General features: G+C 51.6%; 1 protein-coding gene across 2 annotated transcripts; it reads left to right on the forward strand.

The window, feature by feature from the left end:
• The first annotated feature begins 301 nt into the window (after nucleotides 1–301).
• TFRC (transferrin receptor) lies at nucleotides 302–16050 on the forward strand. 2 transcript variants are annotated; one of them, XM_065674302.1, is made up of 19 exons: nucleotides 302–368; nucleotides 2117–2187; nucleotides 4013–4223; nucleotides 4826–5045; nucleotides 5267–5410; nucleotides 6137–6233; nucleotides 6632–6754; nucleotides 7565–7660; nucleotides 7827–7966; nucleotides 8353–8519; nucleotides 8822–8941; nucleotides 9554–9639; nucleotides 9740–9803; nucleotides 10076–10143; nucleotides 10508–10575; nucleotides 10980–11061; nucleotides 12009–12230; nucleotides 12736–12876; nucleotides 13138–16050. In XM_065674302.1, exons 2-19 carry the CDS (start codon nucleotides 2155–2157, stop codon nucleotides 13378–13380), a joined length of 2325 nt encoding a protein of 774 aa, XP_065530374.1. In that variant the 5' UTR covers nucleotides 302–368; nucleotides 2117–2154; the 3' UTR covers nucleotides 13381–16050. The 2 variants fall into 2 exon arrangements, with proteins under 2 accessions (XP_065530374.1, XP_065530375.1); XM_065674303.1 differs by lacking the exon at nucleotides 302–368 and adding an exon at nucleotides 439–444.
• The last annotated feature ends 1163 nt before the right edge of the window (nucleotides 16051–17213 follow it).

Consider the following 17213-nt stretch of genomic DNA (forward strand, 5'->3'; position numbering starts at 1 on the left):
AGAATGCGGCTTCCTTACATCCCTTCCCCCGGCGGGGGCGGCTCCGGCAGCCCGGCAGCGCAGCAGCGCAGCAGCGCAGCGGCGGCAGCGGGCCGCCGGGCCGGGGGCGCTCCCCTCCGCGGTGCGGGGCCCAAGCACACCAGAACGGGCCGGGCCTGGGCAGGAGCCAACCGGGCACAGGCTGCGAGCTCCCCTCAACGACCCCGAGGCGGGGCGAGCGCTGCCGCGCGCGCCGGTGGCTGCGGCGGGCGCGCTGATTGGCCCCGCGGCGCGCAGGGGCGGGGCGCGCAGGGCTGGGGTAGGGCCGCGTCGCGGCGGCCGCGGCAGCAGTTGGGTCTCGGCGCGGCGGGCGAGCGAGCGGGGCGGCGGTGAGCAGCGGGGAGCACGGGGGCGGCGGTGGGCAGCGGTGGGCAGCGGTGGGCAGCGGTGGGCAGCGGGGCGGCGGTGGGCAGCGGGGCGCGGGTGAGCAGCGGTGGGCAGCTGGGCGGGCGGGGGCAGGCGGGGGCAGGCGGGCGGGCGGGGGAACGCGTGGCGGCCGCCGGGAGGCGAGGCGGGGAGAGGTAGCGCGGCGCGAGGGCCGCGGGGCCCGCGCTGCCGGTGCAGTAGCGGCAGCAGCAGCAGCGGCAGTCCCGTTGGCGGCGGGGCGTGCGCGCAAGCACGTGGCCGCGGCGCAGGCTGCCATAACCGTCTGACCTTCAAGGCGGGCAGGGCCCTGCTGTGGAGGGGAGACGTGCCCTCGGCGGGCGGCCTATCGGCCGGCCCGCTTATCGGGCAGCCCGCAGCCGGGCCCTGCCCGCGATACCGGGCCCGCCCAGCCCCTCGCGGGGGCCTACTGCTGTGCTTTTATTTATTGGTTCTTTCTCCTGCTCCCCTCATCTTTGAGGGGTCGCGGTTGTTGGCCGCCCCCCGGGCTGCGTGGGGGGAGGAGGGGAGCGTCCCTTCCCCGTTAGGTGCCCGAAGGGCTGGCTCTCTGCCTGGCCTGGCTGTGAAGGGGTTTGGGCTATGAGGGGCTCAGGGGGACCCTGTGCTCCTCTGGGAGTAGGGAGCATCCCTGCCAGGTGTGATGGCCCCAGGCCATTGTGCTTCCCTGGCTGTTCGCCTCGGTTAGCTCGTGTGTCTTTAATGCATGCTCTGTTGTTCCCCGCCTGCCAGCTGGGAGCCTAGGCCTCAGATTGTCACTTGGAAAAGCTGCTCGGGGTACAACTCTGTGTACTCTTGCCCTGAGTGAAAGGTGAAGGTGAAATGAGGGGATGGCCACTTTTAGCCTTTGAACTCCAAATAAAGCCTGCTTATATTTCAGAGCTCCCAGGTGTAAAGCTAATCCACATGCACCCAAAGACCAGTTCAAAGTCATTTCTTAGCAGCAGAGCTTGAGGGCATACTCAAGCTGCATGCTCACAACCTAAGCACCTGCCCCAGCCCAAGCTGTCTGGTCACTGACTTGCAAAGCTTTTTCCAGCATCTGTTCAGGAAGAAATGCTGAAGTAATTGAGTTGCAGCAGATAAATTTACTGTCTAGAGAAACCCAGATGATCAGAATGCTTTTTGAAGAGTTGCTTTTGGCTACTCTGGGATATTGCGCAGAACTCAGACTGCATTCATAAAGCGGTAAAGAATATAGCCATCTAGAAGAGACTTTGCAGTTGGAAGTGTTTTGGCAGTGTTGGGTTTTGTCCTGCTTTGAGTTAACGGCATTGAGCCACTTCTGGCTAATAGTCGGACTCATCTCCATCCTGTCAGTGAGATGGACTCCAGGAACCTTAGATATGTGGTGTGTGTTGTCACAGCCGAGCAGTGCCTCTTGCCAGCATTCCCTGAGTGGAGGTGCCCCTACTGTTAATAAGACTCTTGGCTGAAATCAGCCATTTGAGACTGTATTCCTCATTTATATGCACACCGTCCCCATCCCCAGTCACCGGAGTTATAGAAGGGGTCAGTTTGTTCATCAGAACTGATATTTGCAGTGGGAGTATGTGAACTTTTACCATTGTGACTTACTTAGAAGCGTGCATGTAAAATCCATGGGCAAGTGTTGTACTGGTGACAGTGACCTTGGATATCTTATGTAATGGCAGAGGAACAGTGTGACTTGACTGCTTGTGTTCTGTACTTCCAGGGCTTTGGTCAAGTTGGTGGGTACTCCTCCAGAAGGCAATGGACCATGCCAGAGCAGCAATCTCTAACTTGGTAAGAAGACACAGCTCCCTATGCTGTTTGTCTCTTGGTGGGCTGCTGGTATTGCAAGAAGAAAGGTTCAACCACGTGTGTGTCTGTATTGGGGAAGATGAGAAATCCAAAGCAGTGTTGGGTGCTACTGTGTGGGTTGTGAGCCAGATGTCACTGTAACTAGCTGGCCATGATAAGGGAGTGGCTTACACAGTTCAGTGCTGTTTGGTTATCGGTAACTGCTACAGTGTCTTGGGTCTCTCAGGAAGCTGATAAGGAGGGGGGGGCAAGCCTTGAACAATGTTCCAGGAGGAAGTGCTGCTGAGGAAGCTGATAAATTCCTATCGGGACAATCAACATGTGTTGTATTATGTTACTTTGGGGGTGGGAATTCAACCACAAGTCCAGCTTTTGAATGTAATGTGCTTTGAAACAAATGTGCTCAGACAAGCCTGCAGGTCCTAGAGAGCTTGGACTGTGAAATGACCCTAGGCTAGGCCTGCAAGTGTGATGGTTTGGTCTCTGCACAAGTGTGAAGGATATGTGGGGTTGAAGCATGTCCTCTGCAAAGGGTGAGGGAAGCTGAGCTATCAAGCAGCTGAGCAGGGGCACTGTAGGACAGGCTGCTGTGTTGTGCTTTCTGAAACGTGAGCAGCCAGCCACTTCATCGCCGGTAGCATGCGTCAGGATGGAACTGCAGGTCTGAAATTACATGGTATCGTTTTTACCAGCCAAGCTGATATATGGTCTCTGCACCTTCAGCCCCTCACTTGCAGTTAGAGAGCAAGCTGAGAACTGTGAAAGAGGTATAGATATTGTAACAGGGCTTGGGTGCTTGCAACCAGCCACTTCTCCAGTACTGTGGAGAGGGGCTGCAGGACTGTTGCTCCCAAAACTATTCCTCTGGCCTTTTAGCCAGTCTCCTGCCTGTCCCCAACAAAGCCATGGCCACAGGCAAGTTCAGCAGCTCTACTGGGAGCCGAGTGGTTCTGCGCAGTGCCTGGCTACTCCTGGAATTGAGTTTAGCTGGAATTTAGTTTAACTGGCTGTTAATCTGAGCAACTGCCTTGTGCATGGGCTGCTGTTCTGTGGACTGTGTGTTGCAGCTGTTCAGAAAAGTGGGCTCCAGGCTGGAAGCTGCTCTGCTCAGGCACTGATAAACACTTGCTGAATGGTGCCAGTTGCTGGTGGATGCAGGAGGTGTGTCCTCAGCTTTCATGTTAGCTGAGGTAGCAGGGTTCCAATGGGTCATCTCTCTTCAGCGTAGCAGCTTCATAAAACTCATCAGTAGCGTAATTTAAGAGTAGCCCAGGCTGTTAAACACAAGACCATCTAGATGTTGCATGAGAGTATTTACATGAAAGTGGATGTGGCTCAAAGGCACAGCCATACAGGAGTTGCCTTCCCTTTCTTCTGTGCTGAGCAAAGTTCCTTTCTGTGCAAACTGCACATGTTCAAGTCAGATCGATGTGCTCCTGATTAAGACCAGGAGTTTCTGCTTGAGTCAGCCTTTGCCATGCAGTAATGTGGGAAATGCTGATGCCATTGACTGTGTCATATCTGAAGTGGACTCCAAGCTAGACTTTGACCAGTGTTGCTTTGAACTTGTGTAGGGCAAACAGATGCTAAATAGGCCCTGGAGACCCCGTATTGGGTCTAAGTCTAACTGTTCGAAGGAGCCAGCCCGATTTACTGAAAGATAAATGCTCAGGCTGTGCTGCAGCAGTTTCAGGTGAACAAATACAAATACAGCTTATCTGATTTGGAGTATGGGTGCAGCTGGCTGCAGGGACTGTATGTAGGCTGATGTAACACTCTTCCATCGCATGACTGTCTTTTGATACAGTTTGGTGGCGAGCCAATGTCATACACGCGCTTCAGCATTGCCCGGCAAATGGATGGAGACAACAGCCATGTGGAGATGAAGCTGTCAGCTGATGATGAGGAAGGAGGGGAAATTGGGAGACAAGAGCATATGCATGCCAGCATGCCTCCACGGAGGAGCGTCAAGAACCTCTGCTTCCTAGTCATTGCAGCTCTCCTCCTCCTTTTGATTGGTAAGGAAGGGTGGGAGACAGCTGCGTGAAGTGGTTCTGGTGTTGAGCATATCTGAGGCCATTAACATTTGGCTCTGTATTGGTTCATGAGATAATTAAAGAGCCTGAATCCAGGCTGCAGCCTCTTGTCACTAAGTATGTCTGTCTCAGACTTATGGTACAGAATTGGCACAAAGAAGTGTGAAATTTGGCAGTGGAACTTAGCTGAAGTTTAAACCGGTCCATGTGGCAAGTGTACTGGTTTTCCCTTGATTAACTAACACTTTTCTAGTGATATGGCTCAACATGTCAGTAAAGCCTCTGGTGCTTGTCTCAAGAGTTTTAACCCTGACTCTGGACTAAAGTAAGCATTCTTCTTCCAAAGTGGTGCTGGATGGACTCTGCCAAGCACAAGATCAGGTTTACAGTGTACCTTAAAACATGCCAGCTCGGTCACAGTATCAGGCTGCATAGTCATGTCTGTCCTTAGCCATGCTAGCTTGTCAAAAATGGTGTGAGAGCAGAGATGCATCTCAACCGTGAAGCTGCTTTGAATGCACTTGTGTGGTGTGGGGCTGGTTTAGTCATCTGCAGCACAAAAAAAATACCTCTTCTGTCTGTAGGGTTTCTGATTGGCTACTTGAGTTATCGTGGACGAATGCAGAAGGCTAGCAGGTGTCTGGATGGAAGTGGCAAGTGTGAGATGACTCCTACTGCATCTTACTTAACGGAGGATGAAACTGAGGAAGAAGAGGTTCCTGGACCGCCTGTCTTATACTGGCCTGACCTCAGAACTCTGTTGTCAGGAAAGCTGTCAGCCAGACGTCTTGAGGACAGCTTGAGGTAACAGGTCCAGAAGGCTTAACTACAGCTATGAGAGGCACATCCTGTGAGCAGAACTCCTCAAGCTCTTCTGGAGAGCAAGAGCCTTAAAGATGGTGGTGGGGGGGGTAGTATTGTGGTTTAAACATGGGCTTAAATGGCCCATCCAACTTGGGTTTGCAGGCTGCAGCACTGCAGTGCAACCCAGTGCTGTAGCATAAGCTATTATCTGTTACCTACAGGCAAAGAGCAAACAAGGACTCTTTTGAAGCTGGACAGATCGAAGATGAGAAGGCTGCCAGCTACATTCATGACCAGTTTAACAGCTTCCACTTGGATGAAGTCTGGAACGACGAGCACTACATTAAGCTGCAGGTCAAAGGCAGGTACGTTAATGAAGAGGTGCAGATCTCTTCATTGCAGCATAGATATCTGTGGTCTTGAGCAAAGACATGATTTCTGCTGAAAGCAGTACTAAAATTGTGAGCTAGTTACCGCTCTCCAAAGAAGGCCTCAAGCTAGTCAAGCAATAGGTGCTTTTGTCTCTTCTCAAGATTCAAAAGTCCGGAGAGTCTGGTAGCAGCCCTGTGGATTTTTCCTGGGGCAGCCGGTTCCTCAAAGCATGCTTAGGAAGTAGAGAGAAAACAAACTTGAGTGAAAACTAGGCTGAAGGGCATATTGCTTGTGAGTAAAACCGTGGGTGTGGGCGCTGTCTTGTCACTCAGATGGGTGTTGTGGACCTGGCAGTGGCTTCTGTTGTAGCTCAGGAGGGTATGAACGGGCACTGTGTTGGCTGACAGCTAACACCTTTGTCTTACTTGCCCTCTTTGTGTTGGTGGGGGGGGAAACAAATTTGCTTAGCTTCTCTTAGGAGGTGACTCAGAGGCCTGGAAGCGCAGATTCTTTCTGCTAAACCCAGGACACTTGTCTTAGAAATTAGCCTTCATTAATGTCTCTGAACAACCCCAGGTACTCTTGCATGGAAGTACTGGGATGAGTCTGCCTGCTTCAGGCTCTACATTGAGTTGATTGTAATTGCTGAAATATGGGAGCTAGTTAAATACGGAGTGTATGTATGAAAGAACATAACACTGTCTCTTTACTTTTAACAGCAGCAACAACAGAGTGTCTATTCTGCAAAATGGTGAAGAGGAGGAACTGGAGAGTCCCAACGCATACATAGCATACAGCAAGACTGGCTCAGTTGTTGTAAGTGACCTCAGGAAGATCTGGGAAATGTGCTTATGTGCTTACCGGGTGGCAGTGTTCAAAATATGTACCTTTGAGATACAAAGTGTATAAGCCATCCCCAGTTAGAGACCTGGGGTGGTGGCAGGGAGAATTCAATGAGGAGCAGGCCCATGTTTTCAGCAGGAAGTGAAAGTAACTGTTTACACTTCTGTGCTGGGATCCTGACTGGAAGTGTGTCAGAAGTGTTGTTCAAGCAGGCATGTTGCATGTGATCAGTCTACATGATTGAGCTTGAACACCCCACTGTTAGCGGGAGTTGCTGGTACGGGAGTCACTTGTACTGTGACTCTGTAGGCTGTATCAAGTACCTTACTGACATAAGATTGTTGCATTTCTAACCAGTGTTTCTGTCCCAGGGCAAACCAGTTCATGTGAACTATGGACTGAAAGCTGATTTTCAGAAGTTAGAGAAGCTGGGTGTTTCACTGAATGGAGCTATACTCATCTTCAGAGCTGGAAAGATAACCCTTGCTGAGAAGGTAAAGCAGTCCATGCCCCAAAGCCTGGCCAAATGTGGCAGCAGGAAGCCATGTTTCTTCCTCTTTGAGGTTTAAAGGCGTGTCTTTGTCCAGGTCTCTAGAACTTGTGTTTGTAGGCTTGTCCCTGCAGATCTGGTCTTGTGTGTATGCACTAAGCTTCCACGTGCAGATCTGGACACCAAGACTGAACAGAGCTGGTTACCATTCATCATGGCATTCTTGTCCTCTGGCAGTCTTGCTGGGACAGCCAAGCATCGAGAGTGATGGAGGCAGCCTGTGGGCTATATGATGTTGCTGGATGCAGCAACAGAGCTGCTAGAAGCAGAATAGCCTTGCCTTCAGAACACCTCGTGTTGCTGCAGCCAGATACTTTTAAATTTTGGCTGCAGTGTCTTGCTTGGTCTGGGTGAAGGTGGTGGCACTGCATGCCCAGTCAGCTGGCTTGCATGTTGCTGTAATGTTCTCTGTGTATAGCAAGTAGAACCAAATAGGCAAGCAGCCTAAAGGATCCAAGTTCTGTACACAAACTTGTTATAGATGTCTGACCCAGAGTTCTCCCTGAGATGGCTGCTTCTGGGGAGGCTGGGGCGCAGGACTGCACAAGCAGGCACAGTCTGACTGCATGTAAGACACAGGCAGAGCTGAAAAGTGCTTCCGCAAGGGGTGGTTACTGGTTCTTCAGTCCCTTCCCACTTTTCAAGCTGGTATCTAACCTTGCAAGAGTGTTTGTACTGGTGGCATATCAGAGGCAGGCCTTAATTCCCCTTGCTTGCAGTGCAGATGTGCAGTAAATGTTCTTGTTTGCTTCAGGTTGCAAATGCCCAAGATGCAGGAGCAGTTGGTGTCCTGATGTACCTGGATCCCTATGATTACAAGAACACGGATGCACTTGTCCCCTTTGGACACGTGAGTATGCAGCTGGGTCCCCTGTTCGTGTTCTCGTTAACCTTTTTTGCTGTGGACTGCAGCAGTCCTTCTGCAGGCCTCTGGCTCAGCAGTGCTTCATACCCTTGTGTAGATGAAAGTTGTTGGGCTTCTCTGAGACTTGAGGGGCTCCTCTTGCTTTTTACAGGCCCACCTTGGAACTGGAGACCCTTTTACCCCAGGCTTCCCTTCTTTCAACCACACCCAGTTCCCACCAGTAGAATCTTCTGGACTACCTCGCATCCCTGTTCAGACCATCTCTAGCCAAGCAGCAGGCAAACTGTACAGGTAATAGTGTCTCCTGGCTTGCAGGCTAGGCTGCTGTGGCCCTCGTGGGGAGCTGAGGATGATGTTGAGGTGCTGTGAGCCCAGGGAGCTCTCTGCTGGTCTCTGCTGTGTATCACAGTGAGCGCTTACTGGAACTGGCTGGAGAAATGTTGCTTGTGTCCGTGTCTTATGTCTTAAAGACTGAACTTAAGCTAGTGTTGGGATTTCTGTTGGCTTCTGCCTCTGACCTCTCCCTGCATAATCAGTGGTACAGGACTGCAGGCTATCTCCTGAGCAGGTCCTAAACAAAGCTGCATCTGTAGCCGTAGGCTTGCTTTCTTCACAGGATAACTAGATGAGGTCAGAGCTGTATAATGAATTCAGAGAACCTCTCTTTTTCCCTTCAGCAAAATGGATGGAGATAAATGCCTTCTGGAGTGGAAGTCTGGGGTCATGGGGTGCAAGATAATGAGCAGCATGACCAACGTGACAGTAAAATTGAGTGTGAACAATGTTATGGTGGACCAGAAGATTCTGAACATCTTTGGTGCTATCAAGGGATTTGAAGAACCAGGTAACAGCAACTGCATTGTGGCTTAGTCTTGAGGGGAACCCTTCCTCTTCTGTGATCACCAGATGACAGCTGTTCCTACAAAGACAACAACTTCCTTAGCAGAACCAAGACCCTTCCCAAAGGGCCAAGGAAAAAGCTGAACCACACTGCCAGAGAAAGGCTAAATGATAGCAAGCAGTGTGCCAGATTTTTAGGAGTCAGACTTCATATTGTGTTTCTAGCAAAGGCTCAAAGTTGCTCTTTTGATAAGTGGCGTTTACAACCTGAAGCTTGCAGCTCAGATCTTGTTGTCTCTTTTATAGATCGATATGTTGTGATCGGAGCCCAGAGAGACTCTTGGGGCCCAGGAGCAGCCAAGGCTGGTGTTGGAACTGCCATACTGTTGGAACTTGCCCGTGTGATCTCAGACATAGTGAAGAATGGTAAATACTTGTGCAAAAGCATGTGAGTGGGAGGTGTGGTGCAGGTTTAATTCTCTATGTGTTAATACTGGGGAGTCCAGCAAAATAATCCTAAGGGAAGGCAATAGGGAATCTGACTAAGCTTCCTGGAAAGCTGTTGCTTTTCCAACATAGACAACTTACCTGTTTTGAGCACTTGCATCCACTGCGTGCTTGCATCTGGTATTCCTTGAATGCAAAAATGTCCGTGGATAACACGCAGTGCAAACCTCAAACTTGAGCTGTTTGCTGGGCAGCCAGGCCTGAAGGTGGGAAAATACTGATGTGGCTGACCAGCTAGTGCAGTGGAGGCTGCATGGTGGCACTTAGTGTGAGTGCTTCTGTCTCTAGGGTTCATTTTGGGCTCAGGCAGCTAAACCAAAAAGGAGAGAAATGCAGACAGCATGGTTTTCTTACACAGCTCTGCAGCATGAGAGTCAGGGTGAAGTGTCCATGCATCCGCTAGTGTGCATGTTTGCAGCAGCCAGAACACTTCAGCTCTAAGGAGCAAGAGATTAGTCACCCCAGGCCCTCAGTGCTGATCTACATCTCTATGGGGGAAGGGCAGACATCTCAGTCTCCCTCTCTTTGCAGGTGGCTACAAACCAAGGCGCAGCATCATCTTTGCTAGCTGGAGTGCAGGAGAGTATGGAGCTGTGGGTGCTACTGAATGGCTGGAGGTACTGTTTCTTTGGTGGACTTCTGCTTGGTGATTGCACAGTTGTGATTTCCTGGTGTTGTACTGCTACTGCTCATCTTAAAATACTTGTTTTGTTCTAGGGATACTCTGCAACGCTGCACGCCAAAGCCTTCACTTACATTAACTTGGATGCTGCAGTTCTAGGTAACCTCCTACTCTTAAGTTTCTTGAAACTGAGTGGGACCAGAATAGCTTGACTGATATCCCTTAACCTCCAGGAATGGGGGCTGTGCCAAAGGTATGCAGAGCCTGAGCCAAAAGGAGGCAGCTCTGCTAGGTCCCAGTAGACTGCTGTGTCTGCTGAAGATCTTTTGGCAGCAACCTGTAGATCAGTTGTTCCTGGGTCACAAGGCTGAGCAGCTCTAGCAGTAGTGGCTAATTGTGCCAGCATGTCAAATGTCCTTGTCTTTTTACAGGCTTCAACCACATGAAGATATCTGCTAGCCCACTGCTGTACACGTTGCTGGAAAGAACTATGAAGGGGGTGAGTTGATGGGTCTTGGGCTAATCAAGGTGACTGGCTTTAAGGAAAGCAGCCACGGCTGTGCTGGCTCATTTTTCCCAGCTGGCACCTTCTGAGGAGAAGGCCCTGAATAGGAGAAAGGGCTGAGATACTCCAGAGGGCCCTGTCTGAAGTCAGCTGGGCTCTCGGAATTGCAGTTCACACGTGCAGAATCTAAAACTGGCAAATGCCACAGTTCAGTGGGAGGTGAATGCTTGTTCTGCATGAACTGCGTGGAGAAAGGAGATGCCTGACTGGCATCTGTACAGCAATGCAAGCTCCAGGATGGACCTAGAAGCCCTAGCAGAGGTCAGAACAAGTGCAGTGACTGTTAATCTCTGTGCAGGTGAAGGACCCAGCAAAGGATTCGGGATATCTGTATGACAGAGTTGGCTCTGACTGGGTAAAAACAGTGTAAGTATTGTCATCCTGTTCTTTGGAAAAGCAAATCTCCATAAAGGAGCAAACTAAATGGCCTCTGCTGTTTGTGCTGGAGTGTCATACTGCTGTTTGGGGGAGGCTCTACCTGCTGCAGTGGGATCAGGCAAGCGTGAACAGTAAGCTTGTTACACTTAGTGCTGCCCCAGTCTGCCTGTAGGCAGCCCGGACACCTTTCTGTAGAGCAAGAACAGCCTTGTCCAAAGACAGGTGGCCAGAAATGGACGAGAGCCCTTAGTGCTTGGCAAGATTCCTTGCCAAAACCAGCCTTGTCTAGAGAGGGTAGTCCAGTTGGCTTACAGCTTCAACTCTAGAGCTTGCAGCTTTTCTCCTGGTGTGTCCAAACCAGTTGGTGACTACTCAGTACTTGTCTTTTGCAGTGTTCCTCTTGGTCTGGATAATGCAGCATTCCCTTTCCTGGCCTTCTCAGGAATCCCCGTGGTTTCCTTCGGTTTCTGCAATGTAAGTGCTGTCCACCTGCCTGGTGTACTCATTCTGTGCAGAGTGTTGTAAGGATATCTGCTCTTCAGGGTGGCAGAACACAAGGTGCTATCCTAAGCTCCTTGTCCATGCAAGAGCCTTTCTAGGGGAGGAGATGTAGGTAGCCTCTGGACCTACATCTGACACAGCTTTGTGGTTGTGTCAATACTTGCTGCAAAGGCAGCATCTGGGCCATGGTTGGCCTACGGTCTCTGTTCCAGAGTCCTGAACACTCATATTTTGTTGGGAGAGGAGGCACTTGCTCTTCTGAAGACTCAGATGTCGATGTTTCAGAAGGTAAAAGTACTAAATAGTGTCATGCTGTTGCTGCTTCAGTGAAAGACTGTACTGTGGCCTGCTGGTCAGCAAGCAAAGTGCATTGGGGAAGCAGTACTGTTGGCTAAAGCAAGTACTAATTCAGACTGTTCAGGTGGGGTGCTGCGGCTTGGGGCTGGAGAAAGTGGCATCAGCCAGGCAGCCTGCTCTGTTACTGCAAGGTGTGTAGCTGGGAACCATTTCTGATAATGGCTTCCTCTGCTTACGAATGATTTTGTTAGCATCAGACTTATTCCACAAAAAACTTGAGTTACCCTGCCAAGAAAGGCATGTACTGCCAGCACATACCAGACTGGGTGATGGGGTTTGCCTGCCTGCACTTCTGCATTCAGCTGTGGCAGGGGAAAAAGCTCTAGATATCTTTGTGTCCAACAGAGTAGTAGAGCATCCTGCTGACTGCTGGAAACTGGGAGGGATGAGATGCAGGAGCTCCATTCCCTTCCCCTGTGCTTTTGAAATTTCGCCCAAGTCTCGCTACTTAGCAGTCCAAGGAGACGGGATGTGGTAGAAGTGGCAAGCAAGCTGCAGTGGGAGGTAAGAAATGCTAGCTGAAGAAGCAGTCTTGCCTAACTTCAATGCCTGCCTTCTTGCAGAAAGATGAGGAATATCCCTTCTTGGGAACTACTGAGGACACTGTGGAGAATCTGAAGATGACTGACAAGTTGTATGATCTTATGCGTGCTGCTGCAGAAGTTGCTGGACAAATAGCTCTCAGGTTGACCCATGATCACGAGCTTTACCTGGACTTCGAGCGATACAGTGAAGAATTGCTAGCATTCCAGGAGAAGTTTTTTCCTTACGATCGGGATGTGAAGGTAAGAAAGTCTCTGAGTGCATTGAACCCCTGCTATGGGGCCATGTGCTAATAAGGCTCTGCTGTCATTGGATACAGCAGGGTGGACATCTTCCTCCCTTGGGCACCAGAGTGTACCAAATTGTGACAGGAATTGATGTTCTTTGTAGAGCAGTGCAGGCAGAGTCACTGTGTCAGAAGATTTAGCTAATCTGGCTGTGGTGAGCTCTTGAGGAAATGGACACGCATGGTTTCTTGTCTGGTTACCATTTGCAGTACAGTGGAGCTCTGCATCTCATTTGCACCTCTGCTGAGAGCTCACAAGAAGCTGTGGGTGGGGAGAGACGTCACTGGGCTCAGTGACCTCAAAGGAGCCTGCCAGGAACTTGCTCTGCTACTTGGTTAAATGCGAGGGGGGGGCTGGGACGGGGACGATGGGACGGGACTACAACAAACCCAACGCTTTCTCTTGGTAAGAAAGCAGCAAAAGAAGAAAAGCAGGTTTGCTGACAGTTCCTCCCTCACAGGCTCTGGGGCTGACCTTGAACTGGCTGTTTTTTGCCCGTGGTGACTTCCAGCGAGCTACAGATACACTGAGACGAGACATTGCGAACAGTGACAGGGAAAACAAGATTGTCCGCAGGGCCCTGAATGACAGGATCATGAAGGTGGGTACAACTGGTTTTCCTTTTCTTGTGAAGGAAAGAAAGGTTGGGATGGGCCTCTTCCTCAGGTGCGCCATGGGCAATGTGCAGACTGGTATCTCTTTCCTTGCTTAGTTTCAGCGTGACTGACTTCTTCACCGGTTATTGAGAGAGGGTCTGGCACTGCACAGAGGTGCAGTGAGAAAGGGCTGGGTTGGGGATCAGAGGTCAGGAGCTCTGTGGAGGAGGTGAGGGTATAACCCTAAATTTGCACCTCTACTTCAGGTGGAATACGACTTCCTCTCCCCGTACCTCTCGCCAAAAGATGCTCCCTTTCGCCACATCTTCTTCGGCAGAGGCTCCCACACCCTGCAGAGTCTGCTGGAAAACCTGCAGCTGCTGAGAGCCAGCAGGGACAGCGTGGATGTGAACATGCTGAAAGAGCAGCTGGCCCTGGTGACCTGGACCATTAAAGGAGCTGCCAATGCCTTAGTGGGTGATATCTGGGATACAGACAACGAATTCTAGACATGGCAAACACCTGCGTAAGGTACAGGATTAGGGATACCCACTCCCTAACATGGCATTATTTTTCTGTAGATTCTCTGGCAACAAATATTTTTTGACCAAAGTGGAGCATAAAATTTAAGTCTCAACTTGACAAATTCACAGGAGGCAGTTTTAAAGCAGGTACTAGGATTATCATGAAATCTGCTCTGACCAGGCTCCCATCTGACAAACCAGTCGTGTACAGCTGCTTGCGGGACTTTGCTTTCCAGTGTACTTGAGAACCAACAGCTCAGGTGACTCCTGAACCGGTACCTTGAGTGGGAAGGTACCTCATCTATTTAGGGTTTTAATTGTTGGCCTCCTAAACCTAGTGATAAAATGGGGAATGGATTCCTCTTAACCCTTGTAATGAGGATCCCTTTTCTGGCAGGGAGCTGCAGAGATCAACCTGTAGCTCAAAAATAAACCAACCTAGTAATAGCCCGCAAGTGCTGGATTATCAGCAAGTGCTGGATTATCAGCAAGCTCTGAAGTGCCCAGCCTGCCTTTACTCAACGGGAGAGCCCCAACATCTTACAGACCTGCTTTTGCCAAGGCAGGTCTCGATACCCAGGGAAAATGACCCAAAGATTATCTAATGCCCCTTTTAGATCCTTAGCAGGCACCTCAGCGACTCCTGCGGCATTGAGGAATGGCTCTAGACTGGCACTTCAGACCTTGCTGCTGTGGGGCCTTTTGTGAAATCGAGTCTCTTGCTGGCCAAACCCTGTCTGACTGATGCCATTTTGCAGGATGGCTCTTGTTTGGCACTGAGATATTTATTTGTTTATTTATTTATCAGTGACAGCGTTCACTATAAATGGTGTGGTTTTTTTATAGAAGATAATTATCGGAAGCAGTGCCTTCCATAATTATGACAGTTATACTGTCGTTTTTGAATAAAGCAGCATCTGCTATTACAATCAAACATGATACTGGAACTTTGCATTTAAAATAACCTAAACAGGTCCCTCAAAAAACAGAGTTTTGGAAAACTAGCAATTAAGCTTTCTGTGGCAAAAACACCCCTCTGGAAGAAACCTGAATGTGCAAACCTGGTAGCAAGTCTCCAGGTTGTGCTCTAAAGTGATCCTTGAAATGCTGAAAATCAGAAATAGTAGAAATCTGGCTGCCCTGTGGTGTCCATGCCCCTCTGTGGGTTTCAGACCCCTCTTTGGACCCCTTTCTGGATGCAGTGTGCTCTCACAGGGAGCACAGCTTTCCCCATGGCCGCAGTGGTGGAGCTTGCTGTGTAGCCCTTGCTCTACCTGCGGCAACACAAACTACTTCAGATTAGGTATTGGCCCAATATTTAAATGGCAGCTTCCTGCAAACTTCCAGTACCTTATGTATCATGAAACCTAACTGACATTATCGGGGGCAGTGTCTTCCATAATGTGTAAAGAACAAGGTAGTTTTTGCCTACCACAGTGTTATATCGGAGGCAGTGACCTCCATATGTTGCACTATGGGTGTACGTAATTATCGGGGACAGTGTTTCCCATAATTGTTCTATGCTTATCATGCAATGTCATCTGCGAAGCTTGATGGTTAGTATCTAACATGGATCAGTTTCCTGCAGTCCTATTTTTTCACTCTCCTGTGGTGATGCAAATACAAACTTCGGTCTGTTATGTGCTTCCCTATATTCTACCTTCTCTGTAGGCTGAACTGTTTCAAATAGCTGTGCTGTCTTGAAGTGGCTTCCTGCCTCCATTCACGGGGCTGGTGCTTGAATGTTTTGTGGAAACTAGGCTAGTTAGACTGTGTGCTCTGTGATTTAGTAAACTTCCTTCGGATCTGTTACAAGGACTTGGGGAGTTAAAGGTGAATGTAGGGCCTGGAGCTAATGCTGTCCGGAGGGCTCTGGTCACCGCTCTAGATAGGCATGTGTGGTACCTGAAGGCTGGGGGATGCTGCTGTGTGTGCAGGTCCTGCTGTAAACTGCAGTCTTGTCTCCTGGGTGTGTGTGGAGTGGCGTCTCTCTCATGGTGCCCCTCTGCTGCCTGCCCTGAAGCTGAACAGTGGCTGCTGTGTGACACCTGCTGAACTCTGCTGCCTGTTCCCAAGAAAGCGACTGGCTCGTTGCTGCCAGCGCTGTGCTCTGCAGACAGTTCTGGCATTTAAACCTAAACCAAGTGAGTGACCTGAGTCCCTGCAGTAGTCCTTGAGGGAAAGAACAGTGTTCAGCTGGAACAGAGGCCTGGCCTCTGCAAGGAACAGGCAAGGATGAGCCCTCAGCCTGGTCCCTGAGCTCACCAGTGTTGAAGGCAAGTTTTTTCACCTCTCTCAAAGCTCCACGCCCCAGCTTGTGTGACTCCTTGCTGCTCTTAACTACCCTGCTGTCCCTGAGGCATGTGAACAGCCCCATCTGTGTTACTGTTTCCTAGTGACACTTCTCCGGATGGCATTTAGGAGCTGCTGTCTGGGAGTCCTCACTGTAGTGTTTGCATGCATCTTGATGTCAGAGTTAATCATGCGCTTTGTAGCCGGCAGAGAAAGACAAAGCCTGTCTCCTGGCTGGGCAGCACAACCGTGACTGCTGGGATGTTGGGATGCCTGGCGCAGCACTGGCATCGGAGTGGTGTGGGGTGTTAAGCTGTTTCTGGGTAACCTGCTGTCTGCTTGAATAAAGTTTTAAAGCTTCAACACTCAACTCCTCTCGTGAGTTCTTGACCAGCCGCGATGCTGGTGTGGTAGTGTGCGAGATGGGGACAGCTGGAGGGAGGCAGCTCTCCTGCATCGGCCCGTGGTGATGTACAAGAGCAAGTTCAAACCTCAGTGTGCTCTGTGGCAGTGCGTCCTGCCTAGGGCCGGCAGCTGGCGTGAGGATTCTGGCACTGAGGTGGAAGAGCAGCCTCTTGGTCACCGCATTGATCCTAAAGCACCTGCGGCACTGGGGTAGATGGGGGAAGTATGCAATGTCAGACTTCCCACTGGCATGGGGGTTGCTCTATGAGCAACCAAGCGCATAGAGCCCTGCAGAGCACGGGCAGGGAGCTGCTTCCCCAGCCCAAAGGCCTTCTCGTAGGAGACTGTGCTGGTTCGGGGCTTTGCATTTTAAATACGCTCAGCTTTCCTTCCCTAGTGCTAGTCTCTCCTCCTTCAGCAGCGCTGCATCCCGTGAAAATGCACCGTTTTGGAGGGGGAGGCTGCTTGTTCCTTACGGGCTGTCCCTCCTCTTCCAGCAGGGATGATTTACTTCTTGGGAGCACGCTGTCTCCCGCAGCTCCTTGCCCAAACCTGGCAGGGCTCTCTCCCTGCGGTGGCGGGGCCTCTGCAGCCGCCGGGCGGGGCCAGCCCCTCCGGGGCAGCGGGGGACAGGGCTGCAGCCGCCGGGGAGCAGGCGGCAGGACTGCTCCGTGGCAGCGCGGGGGTGCCCGTGCCCTGCGCCCCATCGCACAGCTCCAGCCCCTGTACCGGAGCGGTCCCGGGCCTGGTGCTGTTCCTGGTGAGTCTGCCCCCCGCGCCCCACTCTGCCCCCGTCCGCCTGCCCGTCCCTCCCCACCCCGCCGCCATGCCCTCCCCGCCGTTACGTAAAGCGGCGACGCGGCGCCTTTAAGAGCGGGGCCGGCCGGGCGCGCACCGCCCCGGCAGCTCTCGCCGGCGGCGGCAGGAGGGGGCGGTGGCGGCGGCGGCGGCGGCAGCGGCGGGGTAGGGGGGAGCGGCGGCGGCGCCGGGGCTCCAGCAGCGCGGCGCGGGGGGGGCGCGGCAGGGGGCGGCCCCGGGGGGGGCCCCCCCGGTGAGCGGGGCCGGGGCTGGGGCCGCGTGCACCATCCGGGGGCAGGGCGCGAGCGGGGTGCCGGAGGGCG

Source organism: Lathamus discolor, chromosome 3 (assembly GCF_037157495.1).
Source record: "Lathamus discolor isolate bLatDis1 chromosome 3, bLatDis1.hap1, whole genome shotgun sequence".
Lineage (NCBI taxonomy): Eukaryota > Metazoa > Chordata > Aves > Psittaciformes > Psittacidae > Lathamus > Lathamus discolor.

What these genes read in the sequence shown, in the direction of transcription:
- TFRC (XM_065674302.1), top strand. Translation starts at nt 2,155, where the DNA reads ATGGACCATGCCAGAGCAGCAATCTCTAACTTG. An exon ending in AAGCTGCAGGTCAAAGGCAG is followed by an intron (nt 5,411 to 6,136) that starts GTACGTTAATGA and finishes TACTTTTAACAG; the next exon opens with CAGCAACAACAGAGTGTCTA. An exon ending in CTCAGACATAGTGAAGAATG is followed by an intron (nt 8,942 to 9,553) that starts GTAAATACTTGT and finishes CTCTCTTTGCAG; the next exon opens with GTGGCTACAAACCAAGGCGC.